At 47.9% G+C, this 24,207-nt stretch overlaps 1 protein-coding gene across 5 annotated transcripts in view; it reads left to right on the top strand.

The window, feature by feature from the left end:
* ZNF280D (zinc finger protein 280D) overlaps window positions 1-24,207 on the top strand; it is a 1,333,168-nt gene that overhangs the window by 351,726 nt on the left and 957,235 nt on the right. For all 5 annotated transcript variants that reach the window (XM_069624893.1, XM_069624892.1, XM_069624896.1 and 2 more), the window contains exon 5: window positions 18,956-19,070. In XM_069624893.1, coding sequence (XP_069480994.1) covers window positions 18,956-19,070 — 115 coding nt within the window. The remainder of the gene's footprint in view (window positions 1-18,955; window positions 19,071-24,207) is intronic.

Raw genomic sequence — 24,207 nt, 5'->3', positions numbered from 1 at the left:
CAAAATTGTAATGTTGATCACAAATGGGTGTTATCACTGACCTCAAATGACGGTCACTCAGTGTGCTGGAATATGTATAACATAAGAAAAGTTTGCTCAGCAACTTTATTGCTCTTGTTGAACGGAATCCTAACTTTGGGATTAATGTTATTAGTGGTTGCTGCTTTTTAAATATTGTATACACTCAGACACCACTAGTAACATAATCCTGTGTAAGTGTTTACTTGGATACCTGTATTTACTAATTTCATTGTACAGCTCACATTACCCCTCTTAAAATAAGCCTGGCTGCTCAATCACTCTACCAACTTGTGTAGTACAGGCCTATAGTAAAAGGTGGGTTACCTAATACCAAGATATGCGTCTTGTAAAGACCCACACCTGTTGGACTCGACTAATTCTTACCCAACTCCCATCCAAAAGTGTAATGGGGAATGTAAATTGAGACTGCTAAGTGAAATGAATAATAAGACCAGAAACCCAGTAGCGCAAATCCAGGAGAGGGGGGATTCCTAATACAGATCAAGTCCTATAAAACCTAAAAGGTTGGATCACCACGATGTGAGAAACCCAAAGCCAAGGTATGGACATTGAGCCAATATCAACAGAAAAGTTGATTTAAGCATAACAATAAAGAGAGTACAAAACCGATGAACAGTTACAATGAGCTGCAAGAGCTCATGAGGAAACCCCCAAGAGGATGTCGGAGAAGGTCAGCATAACCACTATATTTCACATTTCTAAACACAGACATTCGTGTTATTGACAATACAATGAGCCAAGACAAAAGGCCTGAGAGAAAGCCATAACCAAGAAGGCATAAAGGGAAACGACCAAGAGGTTATTCTTTTGGCATAATTTAGTTGATATTAGTGGTAGGGTCAGGTACTGTTGGGTTTAGGACTGAGGGAATTTACTTTTGACTTGCTGAAACGGAAGAGCACCTTTTTAGTTAGTTTAGATCATTAAATTAATGCTTAAAAATGTCTGTCCCCTTCTTTCAACCAAGGCCACTGTACTTTCAGCATTTAAAGGCCTACAATAAGAAATTCAATTGCAAAGTTACTGCTTATTGAAATTGTTTAGTGGAAACTTAAATCTTGTTTGCTATGCATGATATTAAGAACGTTTTAATACTTTTATTTGTTTTTTTGTAAACATTTTTTATTGGCATGTAAGAAATGAGCAACATTAACATCCCCCGCCTCCACCTTCTCTCCCCCCCCCCCCCCTTGGACTTGGCAAGGCCCCATGAAAGTTTTGCTTGCTTAAATAGTTAAAAATAAAAAGGCAGTGCTGATAACAAAGACAGTTAAAACAAATTATTCTCGGGACACGCCTTATTGACTTAACCATCATGTGCCCCCCCCCCCCCCCCCCCCGAAAGCTCCTACAAATGGACATGCTTCACTAATCTATCGTCTCTCTCTGCTTTTCTCCGTCATTGGATCTTTCATGGATTCACATGCTGTGAATATTCCCCATCGTCTGGCTGGGAATCCTCCGTAGCATAGAGCAGTTTAAACTTGGAAAACTTTGTCACTTTTGTGCTCTATTACAGTAATTTTGGGCCATGCTGCCCACAGCCATTAGGAACACCTCCCTTAACTCCTCCCGTGTTGGCCATCTTCAGATTTCTTTTACCGCATTTTAGTGAAAGGATTTAGGGTTTTAAGCTAATTTCCAGTAGAAATTTATATTTTTCCACGTCTGTTCGACTGGCGTTGGCAGCGACAGTGCTAACTCCATAGACAGTCTCCTGTGCCAGTTATCTTCGATGAAGCTTAATTTGCGCAATTGAGCCTACCTCATGACTGATTCCATGAGGAAGAGCCTGTTCAAGGCCTCTGCCCGCTGTGGACGGAATAATTTCTACTTGGAGGATCGCCACGACGACTGCTTCTACTGCCTTCATACTCACCATGTCATCCAGGACTGTGAAATCTGCCAGTCGTTATTCAACAAGACGCTGAGGGATTGCCATCATCTTGTTGCGTGGCTCGAGGACATCTGTGGGGCCTCTAACTATGTGTTGGTACGGAGTCATGCCTTGTTACTGCAGGGCGGCCTAGCGAACCACCTCTAGTAAGAGATCTAGGTTGCAGGAAGTCCAGGCCACCAGCAAGAAGAGGCATAAAGTCGCCTCTGGCGACAAGCACAGATCTCCGCTCTGCTCTTAAACAAAGGTCAGTGCCCAAGGTGTGTCAGCAGAGAAGTGGAGCCAAGACCTTTTCCATCACCCCAAGGAGGCGACGCTTTCTAAGTCGATGTCGAAATCTGGTGGCCACTCTTTGCCATCAGCGTTGAAAGCTGGCTTGTCGTCTAGATGGGCGGCGAGTACGTCATCGTCTACGAACAAGCTTCCCTCCAGGTCTACCCCAAGGCCGTCCTCCGGCATCCCATCAGTGGCCACGACTACTGTGTCATCGAGGATCTCGTCGACTGGCATCTACGTCGACGGCTGTGATAGCCTCATTGAAGACACAGTTGACGGGGGAGCAAGTGGCTCTTCCCATAGGATTGTTACCACTGGCGTCACCAAACACCCAAACTAGCAGTGTATGCATTGACGGCCCGTCCACGGGCATCATTCCCTAACCTGTGGGTGGCTTTGGTACCGGAAAGTATTGTTTTGTTTTTTTTTAAATATTTTATTGATTTTATATTTTAGAAAAACAAACAACACACACCACAATACAACTGTTAATTATTTACAGAAACCACAAAAGAAAATACGAGAAAGGAAAAAGAGAAAAAAACGGAAAAAAAAGGAAAAGAAAGGGAAAACTCCCCCCACCCCCCATCAAGCCAGAGCCGGCTCCCTTGCATCCTCAGTCGGGGCACCGTCAGGAGAAACATTGTCCGTGGGCACATCTTCAGAATTCACAGTCGTCCAAGCCCTGTTGTGGGTTGGTCTTAGAGGCCACCAATTGTCGCCAGGCCAGCAAGGGCCCTATCTCCTCCTCGCCCCCTCTAGTGACCGCTTCAAACCAGACCACGGATTCAGCCTCCGCCCACCTCATAATGTCCGCCCACCATAGTTCCACTCTCGGCCTGCTAGCCGATTTCCAGTTCATGGCAATCCTGCGTTTGGCCAGAACATATGCCAGGTCCCTCAGCTTGCTCAAATGCCTAAAGTGTCTGGGCCTGGGGAAGATCCCAAGCATACATGACCGGGCAGATCCCACGTCCAACACCACTCCCCCACTTGCGAGCTTCATCTTGACCGCCTCCCAAAATCTATACACTTCCGGGCAGGCCCAAAACATATGTAGCAACCCAGCTTCCACCTCCCCACACCTGGGGCATTTTTGAGTAATCGAGCCTCCGAACCGTGCGATCCTCTGGGGATTCAGGTAGGCCCTGTGATTAATGTAAAACTGGAGTTGTTGGAGCCGTGCATTTCTGGACACCTTTTTATGATATCCCAGGACCCTCTTACACTGACCCTCCGTCATGAGTTCACCCATCTCCTCTTCCCATTCATGCCTCAGTTGGGGCAACTCTTTCCCAGCCTTCGTTCTGAGGAGTTCGTATATTCGTGATATTTCATGCCCACCCTCTGAGACGACATACATAGTTTCAAGGGTGGCATCAGGATCATCTGCCAGTGCCGTCTCCGGCCATCTCTTTCTTACACGTTTTACTAGCCTAGCATGGGTGATGTACTGGCCTCTGTGCACCCCCGTCTCATCCTGCAACTTTTGAAAGTCCAGTGCCTCCCCCTCTCTCCATATGTCCCCAAGCGTGGCCAGGCCCACCGGCTCCCAATGCCTGCGGACAGAGTGAAACAGTTGGGTGTCCTTTTCACACAGGGCCACCAGCGGGACCTGCCAAGATAGTGGTTCTGACTCCCCCATCAATTTCCATGTTCTGTGCCAGACCTCCCATCCCAACCTCAATAGCCACCCTCTTCCCGTCAGTTTATTCCTTTGTAGCCACACCACCTCTCTCAGGAAATATGGGGCCGCATCATCACGCAGCAACCTAGATTCCGCCGAATCTTCATCAGACAACCACCTGGCCACATACAACAGTTGTCCCGCCAGATAATATAGTTCGAAGTTGGGCAAGCCTATACCCCCCTTCTCGTACGGGTTCTGAAGCTTCCACAGGGCCACCCTATTCCTGGAGTTACCCCACACGAAGCCCCTACACATACTATGAAGTCGTACAAATAGGCTTTTAGGGATCAAATACGGGACGTTCACGAAGAAGTGCAGGAGTCTGGGAAGGACCACCATTTTCAGCAAAGCCGCCCTCCCCATCATGGACAGGGGCAATCTGGACCAGGATGTCATGCTGTTCTTTACCCCCTCTATGGCTTTCTCTGTGTTATGCTTGTGCACCGCCTCAGTCCGGTGGTAAATATTTACCCCCAGGTACCTAAACGTGTCGGTTTGCCATGGTATTGGCAACACATGCAGCCTCTCCAACGGGACGTCCTTGTACCCGCCTAAAGGGAACAGGCTAGACTTCCTGGGATTCACTGATATGCCCGAGAGGACAGCGTAATGATCCAGTACTTCCAGTACGTACTGCAGGTTCTCCTCCGGGTAGCGGAGGTACAGCAGCATATCGTCCGCATAGAGAGATGTTAAGTGGCTGCCGCTGGCAGTGTTAATGCCCACCTCACCGTATTGTTGCCGCAGGCATATCGCCAGCGGTTCCAGCGCAAGTATATATAGCATGGGTGACCAAGGGCATCCCTGCCTGGTCCCCCTGCTAAGCTGCCAGGCATCCGAGACTGTGGCCCCAGTCTTGACCCTAGCCACCGGGCTGCTATATAACAACTGGACCCATCTGATATAACCAGCGCCCACGCCGTATCCCTGCAGGGCCGCTTTCAGCCAAGGCCATCTCACTGAGTCGAAGGCCTTGACCGCATCCAGCGACACTACCGCCATCTCGCCCGTGTCATTCTTAGTATGGTCGATAACATGGTGCAGCCTCCTATGGTTATCACTGATATTCCTGCCTGGGACATATCCCGTTTGATCCGGGTGGATCAGCTTGCCAATCACTTTCTTCAACCTGTTGGCCAGCACTGCCGTGAGTATTTTGCTGTCCTGGTTTAGCAAGGACAGAGGTCTATAAGATCCACACTCAACAGCCGGCTTGCCTGGTTTCAGTAAGGGGACAATCATGGCCTCACGGAGGGACAACGGGAGTTCTCCCTGTTCGTATGCCTCGTTAAACAAGGCCAGCAGAGGCTGCAGCAGCTCCTGCACGTACACCTTGTAAAACTCACCAGGCAGGCCATCCGCCCCAGGTGCCTTGCACGTGGGGAGGCCCCGGATCACCACCTCCAGCTCATCAGAAGTGATAGGGGCGTCCAGTTCCTCCCGCTCCAGGTCGTCTAGGGTGGGCAGACCAATGTCTTCCAGTGTGTTCAGGATGTCCTGGCTCCTGTCCTCCCCAGTGTCCTCATACAAACGTTTGTAGAACCTGAGGAATTCCTCGTTCACCCCATCCTGAGTGTTGCGAAGACCACCGTCCTCACCACAGATCTCATGGATAACCACTCGGGGGGATTCACTCTTGTACAGCCAGGCCAACAGTCTGCCTGGCTTGTCGCCCCCCGCGTGCATCCTCTCTGTGTATTTCCTATGGTTCAGTCTACATAGTCGGTCCCAAAGAGCGCTGCACGCCACCTGAAGGTCTCTCATCCTAGTCTTGTCTACCTGAGTGGCATTCTCAAGACGAGCCAGGCTCTCCAGTTCCCTTTCGGTGTCCTGAAGCTCCCTCTCGATACCCCCTTGAAGTCCCTTGGATTTGGAGATCGCCACTCCGCGCACCACTACCTTAAAGGCCTCCCACAGAGTTCCTGCAGAACGCACACTACCCGTGTTTATCTCGAAGTATTCCCCGATGGCAACCCTCAGGTCCTCCCGGAAACCCTCATCCTGCAGTGCCTCCGCCCGGAGTCTCCATGTGGGGACCCGAGGCCTAGGGGGTTGGTGTCGCCACTCTACCACCAGGGGCGAATGGTCCGACAATACTCGAGCTTTGTATTCCGCCTCCACTATTTCGCCCGCTATCTCGGCAGTTCCAAACACATAATCCAATCTCGTATATGAGTCGTATGGCGCCGCATAATGCGAATACTGCCTCTCCGTGGGGTGGAGTCTCCTCCACACATCCACCAGTCTCAAGTCTCTTAGCAATGTCCGAGCGCCTTGGCCGCCGGCGACATTTTCCCTTTGGTGTCTGCGGACCGGTCCATTTTGGTGTCTAAGACACAATTGAAGTCCCCTCCCCACACCATCGCGCCCCCTACCAAGGGGCCAAGTTTGCCATAGAGGGATCTAAAGTAGGCTGCAGTATCATGATTGGGGGCATACAGGTTGAGGATGTGTACTTCCCTGTTCTCCAGGAGTCCTGTTATCGCCACCATTCTACCCTCCGGGTCCACTATCGAGTCGAGCACCCGGAACGGTACATGCGGCGCCACCCAGGTGATGACCCCTCTAGCATACGCCGAGTACGTGGCACCCACTACCTTGCCCTTCCACTTCCTCGTAATCACCTCCAATTTCTCCCTGGTGAGGTGGGTCTCTTGTAGCAGGGCTATGTCTATCCGCATCCTCTTCAGGTATAGCATGACTTTGTTTCGCTTGAGGTAACTATTGAGGCCTCGGACATTCCAGGTAACTATGCGAAGACTATCCGATGCCATCGGTTTGGTCTGTATTCAGCCCCGCCCTCCCCACAATACCCCCTTGGTCTAACACTCCGCCGGCTCTTCCGCCCCTGATCCCCATCCCCCCTCCCTGTTTCCCCAACTACACACCACAGCAAACAACCCCTCCCATCCCAACAAAAGCCCAGCTCCATCCCTGGATCTCGGGCCCACCCGCGTCTGGTCTTATCCCGTTTACAAGGAATAGGACCCCACGGGGCGTCGCCGATCTAACAGCGACCTAACTAACTAGAAATGTTACTATTGGGGACAAAGGAAGCCTCTTGGAGCTCCCAATCAAATGACCACGGGTGGGCACGCCCCACGGGCCAGCCAGTCTGTACCACATCATACGCATCACATATCGTACAAATGACTATATTCAAGTCCCAATGTCTCGGCCCCGTTGCCCCAGGCGGCCCAGCCATAAGCTACTTATCTTCCGTAGTCTCTGCCTGGATGCCTGATTCTTGAGGACTGCCCAGCGCGTCTAGCCAGTCCATCGCCTCAGTCGGTGTTTCGAAAAACAGGGATCTGCTTCTGTAGAAGACTTTCAATTTGGCCGGGTAGAGTAGCATATAGCGATGGCCAGCTTCACGAAGTCTCCTTTTCACCGCTCCGAAGTGCATCCGACTCCGCTGTACTTGTAGCGTGTAGTCAGGGTAGGCCGTAATCTTGGCCGATCCTCTGTCAATCGTTCCCCCTTTTCGAAAGAATTCAAGAATCTTTTCGCGATCACGGTAGTTCAGAATTTTCGCGATCACCGGCCGCGGGGGGTCCCGGGAGGCGGCCTCCTGGTTAGGGCCCTATGAGCTCTCTCAACTGCAAACCCCTGGGTCAGTACCCCGCCGGTAATCTCCTGCAAAAGCATGGATTCCACAAATTCGTAGGGTCTGGCCCTTCAGTTCCTTCGGGTAGGCCCACGATACGGATATTGTTGCGTCTGGCACGTCCCTCCGCCTGCTCCGCTCTGTCCTCCAGGTTGCCCACCCGTTGCACAAGGGCGTGTAGCTCCTTTTTATGAGCAGCGCAATCTGCTGTGTTCGTGGCCGTCTCCTTCTCGATGGCCCCCGCGCGTTCCGAGACCGCCCTCACATCCAGCCTAAGCAGATTCACCTCCTCCTGGACGGCACCGATCTTGAGATTTAAGCCTTCCTGTAGCTCTTTCATGGCGAGGCCCAGCTTGGTCTCCCATGACACTTTTAAGTCCGCAATCGCCGCCAGCACCTCCTGTATCGTGCCAGGTGACTCCGCGGTCGTCACGGGGGTCTCTTTGATCTTGCCTCCTTCCGCCCCTGGGGGGGACTTGGCGTAAGCCTCCATCGTGGGCTGTTTGGCCTTGGGTTTCACACCTCTCGTGGTCATAATGTTGTATGAGTCGGCCGGGGGCCCGTCCCGCCAGTCACCGAGGGGGAGTCACGCCACCCGACGTCCAAAGCCTGACCCACCACACCATGGGGCATCCAACCACCAGGCCCACGGTCCTATCGTTTCAGCCACATCCGTTCGGCACTCCCGCTCGTTGGGCCACCGTGCGTCCTAGGAGGCGCTCATGTGTTTTAGTCTCCGAGCAAAGGGACGCAAAGGTCCAGCACTCGTGATCGCGACACTGACTTCATGATCCTCGGTGTTCGCAACGTGTCGCCGCCATTTTGTCTTGTCCGCCTGCTCAGGGCTCGTCCCAGTCAATCACAATTATTTCGGTTTCTAAGCCTTCTGAACGTCCCAAACTTTCACAGGATGTGGTGGTGGCATTCACACACCTGGACATCGATTTCCAACGTCGGCCGGCCCCCGTGGACGTACCCCTCCATCAGGATCAAAACAGGATCAGCGGAGCTCCTCCAGAGTGCGACCTCTTACATGGCCGTCCAAGCCACGCCCCCCTACCGGAAAGTATTGTTGTATCAGAGCAAAGTCCTTCCCAATTGGAGGGTGTCAAGGAAGCGGAAGAGGAGTCCATGTCACTGCCGCCGTCGTCGCCAGCACACAGGACATTGCCTCCAAGAGGCAATCTAGTTCATTGTGGGGTGTGACATGCCACATCAGACTACCACTGTCCCCCCCCCCCCCCCCCCCTCCAACCCCCCCACCCCTGCATGCAGCCGGTTACAGTGCTGCCTCCAAAAGGAAACCAGTCACTGGCTATTTCATCCATTTTAACCACTCGGGTGGCAACCTTGCAACAACCGCTGCCTGCACCAGCCCCGGTTCCTGTGCCTACTAGGCGACCTCACACAGATGTCCCTGGGCCCTCCAGGGAGGTGGATGACATCCCTAGCCCCCCCCCACCCCTCCAAGGAGGGGTGAACACCTGTTAGTACCGCAGATGCTGTCTGATACTGGGACAGACACAGATCCTGACCAGTTGGAGGACGTGGTCTCCACGCACTCATCCCACACTGACTAATTTGATGATTTTATTGCAGGTGGTGGGGAACCGGATGAGATTGCACCCAGGGGACTGACTCGCTGATGAGGTAGGGGCCTTCCATGCACTCCAGGGCGGCCAATATGTTGGGTCATGCGCCGGAGGAGCGCTGAAAGGAGTGTGCTGTACCAGCACAGAGAGCAGCGCAGGAAATCCATCATGTCCATCCTGCTGTTGGAAGACGTCTGGGAGGATGACCTGGTCACCTTGGCGCATCCCGCAACGGCTAAGAAAGACTGGGTCAACAAAGTACAGAGCCCCAGAGAGCGCTGCTGTCTGCCTCCGCAACCAACCCACGTCAATGTTGTCTCTGCTGCTGCCAGAAGAAAGTTGGCTATCCCTTTGTCATCCTGCTCTGTCCCTCAAGACAAAGACGGCAAATGTCTCAACACCTTCTGAAATAATTCATTGCCACGGCTATCAAGGTGACAAATGCAAGGACCATATTCCAACTTATGATCACGAGCTGTGGTACAAGATGTGTCCCCTGCTGGAGTTTCTGCCGGATGGCAAGAAACAGGAGGCCATGGACCTCTACCATGAGGGCGAATTGGCATCAGACCATCACTGTCTCTGTGGACATCGCCGATACTGGTTTCACCAGCTTGGAAATGGAGCGGTTCTATAAGGTGCCAAAAAGGAAAAAAGTGGGGTTCACTCATGCCACATGTAGGGGGAGTTTTAAAGGCTCACTTGGAGGTAACACTTAAGTAAGCTATCCCACCGGTTTTTTAGATCTCCAACTCTTGAGTATCAGTCTGTACTACTCGGGAAGCTTGCTGGAGTGGCAGTGCAGTCAGGCTGATCTTAAGAGGAAGATGTGAGCTGTAGTTAAGCACACGGAACACGCTTACACATATATCTATATTAAAATATACATCTATTATATTTACACAAGATTCACTTTTAAATACTTGGCACAATAAACTAAAACATATGGGCATACTATTCAAAGGCCACTGCTTAGTTGGTAGTTGCTGAGCGGTTGCAATTTGACAGCTCTAACATGCTATCGTTAATAACGTGCACCCACAAAGTAATAGAGTAATTGAAATAAGTTAGCAAAACCATACTAGCTAGTGTTTTTCAGGAAGGAAAGGAGTTGGTTAGTGTAATACTAGGAGAGCTTACAGTTCTAGAGACAGTTTCTTCGCACAGGAAGGTTTTTAAAATCCAGAACGCAACCCGAGCTAAAAGGCAGTTCAGGGAGGATTAAAATCTACACACAGTGAGAGCCCCTGCCCAGGCAATCCATGCATTCGGTAGATGTGGGTAAAGAAAACCTTTGCCATCTGGGGAGGCCGTAGGCAAAACTGGTAAAGGTAGGAAATGTGCAATTTTGGAAAATCGGTCCGCCACCAGCATTATGCATGTGAAACCATTGGAGGGAGGCAGGTCAATGAAATCGGCAGCTATAGCATGTCAAGGACGAGGAGCTATTGTCAGATGATGAAGACCAACCAGACGTCTATGTTCGGAATTTGATTGGGCACAGACCGAACAAGAAAACACGTAGTCACGTATATTTCCCAGCTGGCCCGGCCACCAGAACTGATAGCTTATGAATTCTGTGATAGCCCTGACTCCTCTGTGACCAGCTATAGTTGAATTGTGCATCTAGTTTCTGAGAGATTGCGTAGTTATGTAGAGGCAATGTTTGTAGAACAAAAGACCGTTCGAAACGTGGTTGGCAGGGTGCTTGAGAAGGCCAGCAACTTCTAGGTCTTCTGCAGTGAACATCAGTACTTGGTCAGTACTTGGTCAGTACTTGGTCAGTACTTGGTCAGTACTTGGTCAGTACTTGGTCAGTACTTGGTCAGTACTTGGTCAGTACTTGGTCAGTACTTGAGAGGCTGTATCGCAGCCAGAGGAAATCGGTAAAGGGAAACAGGACATAACCGGGCTGTTAAGCATCCTGGAAGGTATCAAAAGCATGGGACAAGGCATCGGCTAGCATGTTTCTGGGGCTGCGTATGCAAGTCACAAAGAAGTCTTTCTGCAGAAAGAAGGCCCGCCGGGCTTGTCTCCCATTCCGACGTCGTAGGGATTGTAGATACTGGTGATTATGCTGTTCCGTGTGTACCTCCACCCTGAATCGGCCCCCAGTGAGATGTTGGCGCCATTCCTCAAACTTGACTTTTATGGCCAACAATTCCTTTTCTATAATGGAATAGTTCATTTCGCTGGGTGATAATTTTCTGGAGAAGTATGCCACTGGTAGCTTGTCAGGGTAGCAGGCTCAGTTAGCAGCAGGACTGCCCCTAATGCCAGCTCAGTAGCGTCGTGTCTCCACTATATATGCTTGAGTGTTGTCTGGATGTTGCAAGACAAGGGCATCCATAAAAGCCACTTTCAGTTTCTAAAACGCTTGCTCAGTATTTTGATTCCAGAGTGAAGTCTGTTTGGTGCTGGTAAGACTGGTTAATGTAGAAGCTTTCGAGGAGTAATTGGGAATGAAACCTCTGTAGTAGTTTGCGAATCTCAGTAACCGCTGTAAAGCTCTGACATCCGGGGGATACCCAAGTGAGAATCACCTGGACTTTCTTTGGGTCCATTCGTATGCCTTCAGTGCAAACTACGTATCCTAGGAACTCCATGGTGGTATTGAAGTTTGGCATAGAGGTTGTTCTGTCGTAGACGTTCCAAAACTTCTGCAACATGTTTGACGTGTTCATTGATGGACTCGGAGAATATCATGATTTTGTCCAGGTAAACCAGACAGACGGTCCAATAATGTCCAAGAACACGGTATCCATGAAGCGCTGTAAGTTGCGGGGGCATTGCTAAGCACGAATGACATGACGTTATACTCTAAATGCAAGATTTGGTGTTTTAAAGGCTGTTTTCCACTCACACACTGGTTTCACCCACACAAGGTGGTAGCCACCCCACAAATCCAATTTGGAGAAGACTTTTGCATCTCTTGGGATTCCAGAATTACTGAAATGAGAGGCAACGGATAGTGGTGTTTGATGGTAATGTCTTTCAACAATCGATACAAGGCTGCAGAGTTCCCGCCTTCTTAGGAACGATAAACAGCGGGGATCCAAGGTGTGACTTTGACGGCGAAATGCATCCATGCTCCAGGCATAAATTCTGGTATCAGTTCCATGCTTTCTGCTTCAGTCAATGAGTACAATCTGCAATTGGGCAGGTTGGGGTCAGATTCCAGGTTTATCCTGCAATCAAAGGGACAGTGAGGTCGTAATGGCATGGTGCTGGGTTAGCGAAATAAATCCTATATGAAGTATATACCTCTGGTAAGGATAAACAGGACATCAATTGCTTCCTACCAGTCTCAGCAGATAATCATGGGATTTCCATGGAGGTGGGTTCATCCAAGGAACAACATTGAAGAGTACAATGATTTAGGGTAAAGATGAACACTCTGGTAGTCCTGTTGATACAGGGGTTATGCAACATCAGCCATAGAAAGACCCAAAACGGGGGGTATACCAGAGATTTGATTATGTCAAAAGCAAATTGCTCATGGTGCCGATTGGTTTCCAATGACAAGGGGTACAGACTGGTAATCTGTGCAGAAGACAAAGGGGGATCGGCTGATTCAGCATTCTGTACCTTGCGAATGTGAAGAATTGCAAGGGACTGAATAAATCCTTTGCCACATAATTGCAGGTAGGTCCGCAATACAACAAGGCTGTAGCTAGGACCGTCTCGGTTGGGGAACTGCCCCAAGACAGGCGTACTTGGAGAACGACCAAGGGTGTAAGATTCATAAGGTATCTAGCTTCTTCAGGAAGGTTCATCATGTTCATGACTGGACCCAACCTTTGTTTCCCACCCGAACGCAGGCCCTTTAGTTTTCCAAAGGACGTCTTGGTCATATCGGACAGGTATCCAGGAAATGACTGGATCTTTCTCCTGCAATACATACAAAGCGGACTGGTCCTTCTGTGGTTTCTTTCTGTGTCGGTCAGTGGGCCCCTCATCGATCCAATCTGCATTGGTTCTCCTGATGTTTCCTCCCTGAGATGCTTGTGCAGGCACCGAAGGAAAACTTGATCTGAAAGAGTGTACTGGCGCTCGGGGCTTCTACATTCTTCTCTCGAGTAACCAATGGTAGATTCTTAACACCTGGTCTATCAAGCTTTCCAAGGATGTCGCCATGGGTATATGCACAAGTTCGTCCTTGAATTCGTCTCGTAATCCCTTTTGGAACAAAGTAAGTTGAGTTACTTCTGGCCACAAGGATTCAGCAGCAAGTTGTCTGGGCAGTGGCCACCTGATAGGGTGACTCAAATACATCAAATTCCCTTTCAAATCCAGCAGTCATTAATCAAGGGACTTTGTGACGTTACATAAGGCATGGTCCAGGCCTGTGCATTCCCAGCAAGATGGCTGATTATGTAGCCTATTTTAGCTTTGTCCACGGCAAAGTGAGTGGGGTGTAGCATGAATTGGTTGTTGTAGTGATTGCAGAATTCTGTCAGCTTCCGGGGGTCTCCATCGTATTTCGAAACACTAGGCTGGCCTATTCAGACTACACTTTCTGAGTATGCTACAGAGGTCGATGGGGCCCCTTGCAGCGTTACATTGTCGTTATGCAAGGCAGCCATTTCGCCCCGCAATTGCCGTACTCCATCACTTGCTTCCTCATGTCATCTATCTCAGGGTCAGAGAATGTTGTCGGGTGTCACAATCGATCAAGCTGGGCCCCCCTGAGTTTGGAATGCCTGTGGTGCGGCGTGGTTTGTGATACAGGATGCATGGTCCACTGGTGTCCCTCTGGTCCTAGGGATTCAGTTAAGTGTGGTATCTGCCTGGTCTGGAAGAAATGCAGTGAGGGTATCCACTCCCGGAGCCAAGCTGTGATGTACAGCAAACCTAGAACAGGGAGCAGTTCCCCAGCACCAGAGTAATCGGACCTCCCTACAAGTCCTGGTGCCGAGCAGTGTAAGTGGGAGTCCACGGTCTTCACAAGGAAAAAAGAGAATTTGAAGAGGGGTGGGGGGGAGGGATGGCCAGGAAGGCAGACCGACAAGGCAAGACAGCAGGAAGGTAAGGATCCAAGAAGAGCTGAGGCTCAACTGCGTTTCACCTAAAGAAAAGGTTGCACAGCATCAAGCTCACTATGCGCCATTTCTTTATACTGTGGAGATGCCAATGATTAGAGAAAGTAGAGGCATTGGTTGGCCCTGGCAACGGACCAAAGAGCGCTCCATGCGCGGAATCCGGCCGCTGGTCCTGGGTGCTTGCGCAATACGCGCAACATGGCGGCCCCATGCGTGGAGTGCAACCTACCCGACAGGGACGTGGGGAGTAGTTCCGAAGGCACCACCTGGATTGCCATGGTAAGTGGGCGCGGCGGTATGCCCCTGCGAGCGCCGTGACAAATGCCACCTCTCAATATAACAAGTAGTGATAACCTTAGTTAAATTGATCCTCTGCGGTCTCCCAATTCAGTGTTAGTTCGGTCTGATGAGCCCAATGTTTAAGTTAACTAAGGAGTGATGCTAGTTGTAAGACCTAGCAGGCTAACTATCATTAGCTTCACCTCCATTCTCGGATCCCACACTTCATTTACAGTGTGTGGCATATATCTAAGAGGCTAACGCTTTAACTTTAATTACAATATCATTCACAGCCAGAAACTGAAAAGAGCCAAGCCATCAACAGTGGTGTCAAATTCCTGAAGCCCCACTCCCCAGAAACGTACTTTGTTTTCAGGGCTAAATAAGCAGATTTCAAAAAGCATATTGCCCCATGGCCAAGTAAACAGTAGGTAAAATCTGTACGTTTTTATTTTTTACTTTTTAACTTGAACTAGTGTGTACCTGGTAGCATTGTGACTACGAAATGTGCATTGTTTACTCTGCTGTACAGCTCCAATAACTGTATCTTGGTTGTATTGTGGTTGGTTAATCGTATTGCCTGCTTGGGTAGCTATTGCAAAGTAACCACATTGACTTTGCCACATGGACTTGCTGTGCCCGGACTGTAGCATTGGAAACCACTCTCCTGCCTCCCATATTGGAGTTTCCAAATCTCTTGTGTTCTTTAAACTGCTGGATAACTGTTTTGGGGATACCTTGATCTAACTTGGGTACCCCTTTGTTTAAATGGATTCTGTAACAACTTCAACATCGGGCTGTCGGCTCGGTGGGAATGCTGCTCCTCGATTTTCTTGAAGGGGCTGGAGTAACTACCGTTAACATGCGTCAAGCCCCTGAATTCTTACTATCATTGTCAGGTTAGCCCTGGGAATCTCCCCATTGTGGCCCTGGGCTCAGCATTACCCAACTCCCTTGGTACACTGCCACCCATAAGCACAGCCAGCCAGGCAGGCAGTTTGATCGCAATATGCCCTTTGACAGGGCCCAGTTATCTGTAGTCAATATGGACAAAAGCTTGGAGGAATTCCAAACTGCCAGCCATAACTGTCTCCACATTCTCTTATGCTTCAGGTAAAAGAATTATGTACCCGCCCAAGCTAAGGGATCCAGATGCAACAATCTCACAGAAATGTCAAGTCAGGCAGAGAAAGAGGCTCTCACAAGCAAAAAGCTGTGATTGTGTTGCCTTCTCGCTGTTGCAAAAGGTTCTTAAGTCGCAAGGGAGGGTTGAGTGGGGGGGGGACTTATTTCATTGGTGAGGCATGCAGGCACCATGTACAAATTATTCCTGCAGGTAGTGCATGTGGCGTGGGCTATTGACTCCCATAGTTTTGCGCAATTCTTTTTCAACTCCCCTCAGCAGCTTAGTAACTGCTCCTAGTCCAAGAAGTGACCCCAATGCTGCTCAGACAATTGTGGAGTTTGTTTTAGCAGTGGAAGTCTGGAAAGGCTGCTATTCCTAATACAAAGATGGAAGATTCGGACTATCCTATATCTAAGTCTCCAACAAGGTTTTCCAGAATGACTGCTTAAAGATGGTCACAGTAGCATAGATCCAGGTTTTGAAGCAACACAATTTCTTGTCTTTAAATCAGCAGGATGTGTACTTTTGCCTCCCTATCCATCCCAAACATTGAAAGGACCTTGGTTGTGGCAAGCTCCACCTACCAGTTTGCAGTGCTCCTATTCAACATCACTTTGGCCCAAGAGTAGTCACAAAGGTCATGACATTGGCGGCTGTCCATCTGCACAGGAGGAAGGTCTATATCTTTCCCTACCTGGACTTCTGGCGCCTACTGCCCAGATCAGAAGAGGTAGCTCTACAGGACCTAGGGATGACCTGCACTTTCCTTTAAGAATTCGGTTTCTTTAACCTAGAGAAGTCCTTTGACTCCATCGAAATGCTTAACATGTTGCGGACAGTGTTGGATATGCAGGCATGGCTTTTCCTTCTCCAACACTGATCAGCATTCAGATAACGGCAGTCCTCTTCCATCCGACTGGGTGCGCCTCAGTGACTGTTTGCTTGACAATGCTAAGACTCATGGCATCCTGTATCCTAATAGCTCTAGATGCACGTTTAGAGGCCGCTACAGTGGTCCCTGAGAAGCCAGTGGTCTAAGGTATTGACATTAAGGCCATTATCTGGGTACCGCCACAGGTCTAAGATGACCTGGTTTGGTGGGCATTCACAACCAAGCTCCTTAAGGGTCGGAGCTTGGCCCATTCCAACATATGCAGCTGGCAGTTAACCTGTTCATCTTCAGCCTCTTTCATTGAGTAGGAAGCCCTATAGGAGTCCTGCAACATCAACTTAATGGAACTTGGGGTAGTTAGTTTGGCATTGTAATCCTTGTTATTAATCAGATGTTTGAATGTCCAAGTCCTAACTGACCACGACTGGCATGATCTACATCAACACGATGGACTTTGTGGGATTGCTCAAGCAGTGTCTGGAAGATCTGCTCCTGTGGTTTTGCATCACTGAGAAATAGGTGGCAGTGACTGTGTGTCGCCTCGCTGGCAGTCTGAACATTCGTCCAGAATTAACCTTTTCTCATTGGGGTGCCACACAAGTGGGAGCTCAACTGAGATTGTGGAGCCAATCTTCTCCATATGGGGGTTGGTGGGGTGCCCCAATTTGACCTATTCTTGAAAAACGCCAATAAGAAGAGCAAGAACTTTGCTCCGATATGCCTTTGTGCAGGCTCCACAGGCAGTGCAATGGGAGTCCCTTGGGAGTTAGATCTGGTGTACTCGCTTCTTCAGTTTCCACAGATTCCTCTGGTGCGGAGGAAGATGAAGCAGTGTGGAGCAACCATGATGTCGATTGTGCTAGTCTCGACCTTGATGGACCTTGCACCCATTTGCTGGACATTCTCTCTGCCCTCCTTATCGGATTTACTGATGCAGGGGTACAGCTAGGTGCTTCACCCCATGTTTTGATGCTGAAGCTTCATGCCTAGCTATTGACTGGTTTAGGTACAAGGTTTCAGATCTTTCTGATAAGTTTCCTGATTGGAGTGTGGGTGTTAAGAGAAAAACAGCACAAGTTCATGTACGTTTATTGACGGATGTGCTCGGTCTGTTTCGGGACTGCTTTCCCACAGTCTTCCTTGTGTTACTAGCACCTCGAGCAGGGGTGTTGCTAGGTCCGGAAGATATCAGCTAATGTCTGGACTGGGAGTTAGCTATGCTTTGGTTGTATCCCCTGAGTTTCTATCTGGGGCTACAAACAAAAGACCGGGTATAGCCCCCACAATCCCCTCCTAATGATGTCGCTGGCCTCAAGGTAGGGAGCCTCCATTATCCAGACGGATGGTGGGGCAACACTACCCAACATCTGCTCATTGAGAGTTTTTGATTGCTTCCATTGTGGCCCCGGCGTGGTACCATTTTTCTCTTGGCTGGCTGTTCTCTTTTGCCCTTTGGAGCCATATAGCTCTGCATCATCAGATTCCAAGTCTTCCGGGTGCTTTGTCCATTGCTGCTGCTTCTCCTGGGAAAGCAAATTCTTCTTTTTTGTCTTCGCTGGTTCAAGGAGCTCATCCCTGGGTGCTTGATCCTGCAACTTAACCTGTATAAGAATCCTTGCGCTAACAGTTTTGTCCATTCCTGGTACAAGCCCTTCGAATTTGACGCTTTGAGTACTGTCCCTGGGTCTTGGCTTTGTAGGTGGTTCTTGTTATTTCCCCTAGCCGATCGCCTGGGTCCCAGAGTGGTGGGGTGTTGCATGGCTGTTTTAAGTAGTGTTTGCAATCTGGTGATCCCCTGCTGACCTACCCCTATGCTGGAGGGAGGAGGGCGAACAAGAGGACTTCCCATGTGTCTCCAGGCCCCAAATTATGTAGTGGGGCCTAGCCATCTGACTCTCCCCCCACATTGTCAAAGTAGTTAGATGGGCTTGCGTGACTCCCAAAAATGATAACTCACTGCAGACCAAAGCCCTAATATGTTGGTTTGGGTCCGTTAATAAGTATTCCGAAGTATTCCCACCATGACGATCAAATATTTAACCTAGGGTGTGTTTTTTTTGTAAAAAAAGAATCATTTAAAAAAAAAAAAACAGTAACCCCAAACTCCAAACTTTCTGTTGTCCTATGGGAGGGGTGGGTTATGGCGGTGGCATGGGCAGCTCTTGGGAAGCTGAGGCCCCAAGTGTTCCTGCATTTTCACCAGTCACAAATGTCAGATGTTTATATTTTTTAATATTATAAGGACATATTCTGATTGCAATTTAAATTGTAGAATTGTTTCAGTCAGTACAATATCTAGGTTGCCCCAGCCAGACGTTCCACTCGAAGATGCAGCTACTGTTTAAACTCTCATTTCTTTGGTACATTAGGTAATGTTTTAGATGAGAATATATTTAAAGTTGTCTGTCTCCTTCTCTTTAAACCAAGAATGATCTGTTTTACTGGTTAAAGCTTAATATTCACACAAGAATATATAAAAAGTCCCTAAATTATTTATGCTTGATTTTTGTAGGGTTACATATTGAGCTCGCCCCAAATCACACAGAATAATTCTCCTGGTACAATGTTTGGTGTGCAACAGAAAGAAATAAAGCAATATCCGAGTGGACCAACACTTTCTCTAACTGGTGAGTAAAATATGCAAGTTATTTACAGAAAAGACAGATCCCTTTTAATGCAAGGCTTTGACTCAATTTGGTGGTGCAGGTGGGAAGTGCATTGGGGAAGATCATGTTCCACATGCACCACTACCTTAAATATTATCCTGTGTGGTGGTGTACTACTATTTATTCAGCGAATTGTTCCAGTGTATTGTATATACACTGTACACAGTAGCTGTGATCTCCGGCAAGTTTAGTAAGTTGATTCAGAGTTTGTGAAGGAAAAAAAACAATCTTTCATACACGTAGCCTAAGTATATATATCGCCTTTTGTATTTCTTCTGATGGGTGTTTCGCCATCTTGTTTTTAGAGTTAAAAGCAGCCTCCTTTGAGATCTACCGACACTGATGAAAATGGAGCAGCAATTGCCCCTTTTAAAATATTTCTTCAAACTCTGTAGTGCTCACAATATTTAAAAGGGAGGCATTTTTTGGTTTCGTGTTTGGCCGGGGGACACCTTGATATCTGTTGACTGCTGCTAACACCAGTAGTCCCTGCTCGTCCCCCAAACAATATCACTATATTGTAATGATGGTGGGGTTACAAGTCCAGTCAATACTGTATTTGTAAAAGCACATTAAGCTAGTGATAACGCTATAAATGATTTAAATTATTGACTCTGAGGGGTTTAGTGAGTATGGGCAATACCTTTCACCATGCCCGCCTGTGTTCATTAGCAGCTTAAATGAGACGCCAGTACAGAAAAGAGTTTCAAAGTTTCATAGAAACAGTTCATTTCGCTTAAGTGGGCTCAGCATGATGCAACTGCTTCATCTGAGCCTCCTTCTCTGAACTCATGATGATAATAAACAGCTTTATACATTCAGTACACATTGTTTCATGACAGGTCATTAAATCATGGCCTTAAAGTGAACACAGGCCTGGATCTCGGTTTACTCAATTCAGCAGTCGCTTTGGCTAATTTAACTCAATGGGGCTTCTTCAACAACACATGTGAACGTGCAAACCAAACAAGGTCTTTGTTTTCTGCTAGCCTAGCACTCTTTAAATCGTGTGCACAGACCGCTTATTAGAGAACCCTATGTTCATTAATTTTTCAAAGTGTCTACAATATTTGTTATTTCTCACAATCTGTCCTTTTGAACATAGTTCTATGTATATCAGTAAGTAAATCAATCTGTTATATCTATGGCCAGCATATCTCAAATTACATTCTCTTGCATAATAGCATTTGTGGTGGATTTTTGAAGTTGGCGGTGGTCTAAAACATGGTGGCACTTGGACACCAATTACTGTGTTAACAAAGGATAGCGCTACTTAATATTCCAGTAATACCCACCCATCTAACACAAACAATCACTCCTAACCATACTGCATATACAAACCCTTGGAACAATGCATTTGTTTTTTTTTGTCTCTGACAGGAGCATAAAGATGCATGGACCCTCTCTGGGGTGAAATAGCCATACAAGTTTGGTTTGGCATAGCTTGTGTATGGAGCAAAAACAAAACCGCAAAAGAAATTACATCATGACAGGTTTCATGGCGCTTAATTGCTCCTTGGAGTGTCTTTTTGCTACTTCACTCTCCAAATAGTCCATAAAGATGGTGGTCTTGCCCACTTGGTAGTTGTCCCTCACGCAAAGGGATTTCTTTTCATATTTATTAGTTCCGTTCAAAGTTTCCTGGGTCTCAAATTATATCGCAATCCCTCGGTTGTGCCAGGAATATCTTTGGTTCGAATGGCAATGATGTAAATGTCCAGTGTCTCAGCAGAAGGAGTACTTTCAGTACCAGACATGGCAGGCAATGGTGTGGGTAACAGAGAAGATGGTGCTCGCTTTGTGTGAAGCGTGGACACGAAACTAGCAGCCACAATATTTTTGCAGCTGTCTGAGTGGTGAGCAATACCTTTTCACCTGGGCTGCAGTCCTAATGCTGATAAGTACCAAATCATCTGCCTGGATGCTGTGTCATGGCCCATCAAATGGTTAGTAATTCGTCAGTGACCTGTTTGCAGAGAATGGACAGGTGTTTGGCTAACTCTTTACAGTGCTAAATTTACACCGGATATGGCACTTGTCTTGGAATTCGGCACACCCCATACGTTTGTTGGGCGGCCCATGACTACTTTGCAAAGAAAGAATTCAAAACCTGAGTGCATTAATTCTATTGCAGTATTTGACAAAATGCAATTACTGTTGCTCCGAACAGTGTAAGGCTATCCACATTGGGGTAAATAGTCCTTTACGAGTATTTTAGTAGTGTTAAATGGAGTTTTATCTTTTTAAGGCCAATGCTTATACCCATTTGCTAAACATGTATTCTATCACTAACACATTTTCCTTGACAGGGAGGCAATTTTGATAAACTCTAGCTGTAATGCTTCAAAGGAAATTCAGGTGGCCAAAAAATGTCCTTTTGGTGCTCTCACGCTTCCCAATGTTATAGGAGGCACTTACTAAGCAACATGAGCAACTTGACACATTACCTCTGCACCTACATGAGACGGCCATGAGCATAGGACAACATTTAAAAGTAAATGCATACATGAATTCATAGAAGAGCATTGCCTACTAGACCAGGCACAAGTTGGCCTCAGACCTATGAGAGGAACAGAATCGGCTCTCCTCTCAATATGGGACGACCTAAAAACAAACGCAGACTCAGACAACAGCACCGCCCTGATTCTCCTTGATCTGTCTGCAGCCTTAGTCACAGTCAACCACGCCATCCTCATAAAGAGATTAGAAGGACTAAGGATAACAGACACTGCCCTACTATGGATCAAATCCTTCCTAACAAACAGAACAGAAACAATATGGATGAAGCCTTGTAAATCCAAACCCAGAGTCTCCACGTGCGGAGTACCACAAGGATCATCCTTCTCCCCGCTTCTATTCAACATCTACATGTACCTGATAATCAAACTCATCAAAAACAAGGCCTCACATGCTACAACTACGCCGACGATACTCAAATAATCTTCAACATACAAGACACCCGAGAAGAAAACACCACACTAGAGAATTGCCTTCATGACCTATTCAACTGGATGAACCTCAACCAACTCGGGCAAAACAGATAATGATTGTTTCAAAAAAAGGGAGGAGACATCAACTACATCCCCTGGCCAAGAGAGCTCGGCACCACACCAGAACCATCAACTGTAAAAAACCTAGGGGTCCTGATGGATAACAACCTCACTCTGGAGCGACAAGTAAACTCGGTAATCAAGAAATGTTTCTTCCTCCTGCGAGCAGCAAAAAGGATCCTACCGTTCCTGTCTTTCGCCAACAAAACACTTACCATCATCGCTCTGCTCATGTCCAGAGTAGACTATGCCAATAGCCTATACCTGGGCATACCCGAACGAATTCTAAAAAAACTGCAACGCATACAAAATGCAGCAGCCAGACTCCTGCCCAAGCTACCCAGAAGAGAACACATCACACCCGCGTTAGAAATACTACACTGGCTACCACTGAAACAACAAATAAAGTTCAAGGCCATGTGCATCACGCACAGAGCAATACACAAACAAGCCGCAGAATTCCTAAGTGACAAACTATGCCCACACCAACCGACAAGAACACTAAGATCAAGCACCGATATACGCCTGGAACCAAAACCCTACAACAGAAAAAAACTTGGAGTATCGTCCTTCTCTCACCAGGCACCACAAACTTGGAATGACCTACCTAAGAATATACGGAATACAGCAAACCACCTAGCATTCAGGAAACTCCTCAAATCATGGCTCTTCAAAGCGTAACCACAACGGAGACGCACCAGAATGCCCAGACATTAAAACAATTACGAAAATAACTCCAACCTCGACCACTCTCAAATTGGACAAACACTCAAACCAAATAACCAATCATTCGACCGAGCATAAGACATCATGGAAAATAGCCACAAAGGAAGGCTGCAGAGACTGACCATATACCTAGACCCAGACAAAAGCCCCAAGTGACTCTCCCACTCGTATGTACCGGACGAACATATCCAGACCGGCAGACGCATCTAGATAGATAGGATCGACTGAAGGACAACATGCCCGCGCCCAGAAAAAACGTGAATGCTAACATGTGCCACACCTAGAATTGTGAACACCGGCCTGCGTGGCGCTCAGATGGAGTTGTGAATGTTAGCATGCCCACACCTGGATGGGTTTCTAGACACTAGCCTGCGCCGCATCTGGATGGGGGTGTGAGGGTTGGTATGACCACACCTGGATGGAGTACTAATCATTGGCCGGCGCCGCATCTAGATGGGAATATGAAGGGCCAACAGGTGTCACACTCAGACAGAACTACGAATGTTAGCATGGTAAAGGTCAGGTAACCCACTAACCAATATAAGCTCAAACTCTGCATACTTATCTAACTAAAAAAACTCACACAACCATCTCTCGCACAACAAGCCGCACGCACTTCACAACACTGCAACAACACATAAGCCGGAACAGCACACGCAGACTGACTCTGATACCCGCACCAAAGCTCAGCACCCGGTGTATACTGAGTTGAAGCTGCCATCAGAACATCACTCCTATCACTATCCTACTCCCTTCTTCACCTTACTAACCCATCCCACCTTTATCGTTTACAGATCCGCCTGAGCGCCTGGGGCCCAATTCCATTGGTGACGGTGCGCGGTACAAATACCTTAACATTTAACATGTTTGGCCCATCAGATGTTAAAAAAAAAAAAATCCTCTCGGCCCATAAGCGGCCAAAATTGTGAGCTATTCCAAATGTGTTTTTGGCTGTCTGTGTAAATGTTAACTACAAGACCAGAGCTCAATTCACAAGCTCAGGTCTGTGCAATAAATTCAGCTGCCGGTGCTGAATGCTGAGATATCCTACAAGCCTCAAAAATGGATGTCAATGTTATAATAGCATACATGCTGCCGTGGTAGTAACATTAGGTAATTTAAAACACGAACCAGCTACATCCACCAAATCTACCCATCACTTTGTTTCATTATCTGTTGATACACAATCGTGCATTACTTTTGATTCATCCGATGGGAGGGATAGCAATGTGGCACGATTTAAATTAAGACTTTGTATGACAGTGTTTGAAGCTAATAACGTCCGCTCGTATTTAGTTTCTCCAGCATTGGATCTTTCATGG

The sequence above is a fragment of the Ambystoma mexicanum genome, chromosome 11 (genome assembly GCF_040938575.1).
Source record: "Ambystoma mexicanum isolate Mex_15411 chromosome 11, UKY_AmexF1_1, whole genome shotgun sequence".
Taxonomy (NCBI): domain Eukaryota; kingdom Metazoa; phylum Chordata; class Amphibia; order Caudata; family Ambystomatidae; genus Ambystoma; species Ambystoma mexicanum.
The sequence above is the reverse complement of the archived record's forward strand: the minus strand, read 5'-3'. Positions and strand labels throughout refer to the sequence as shown.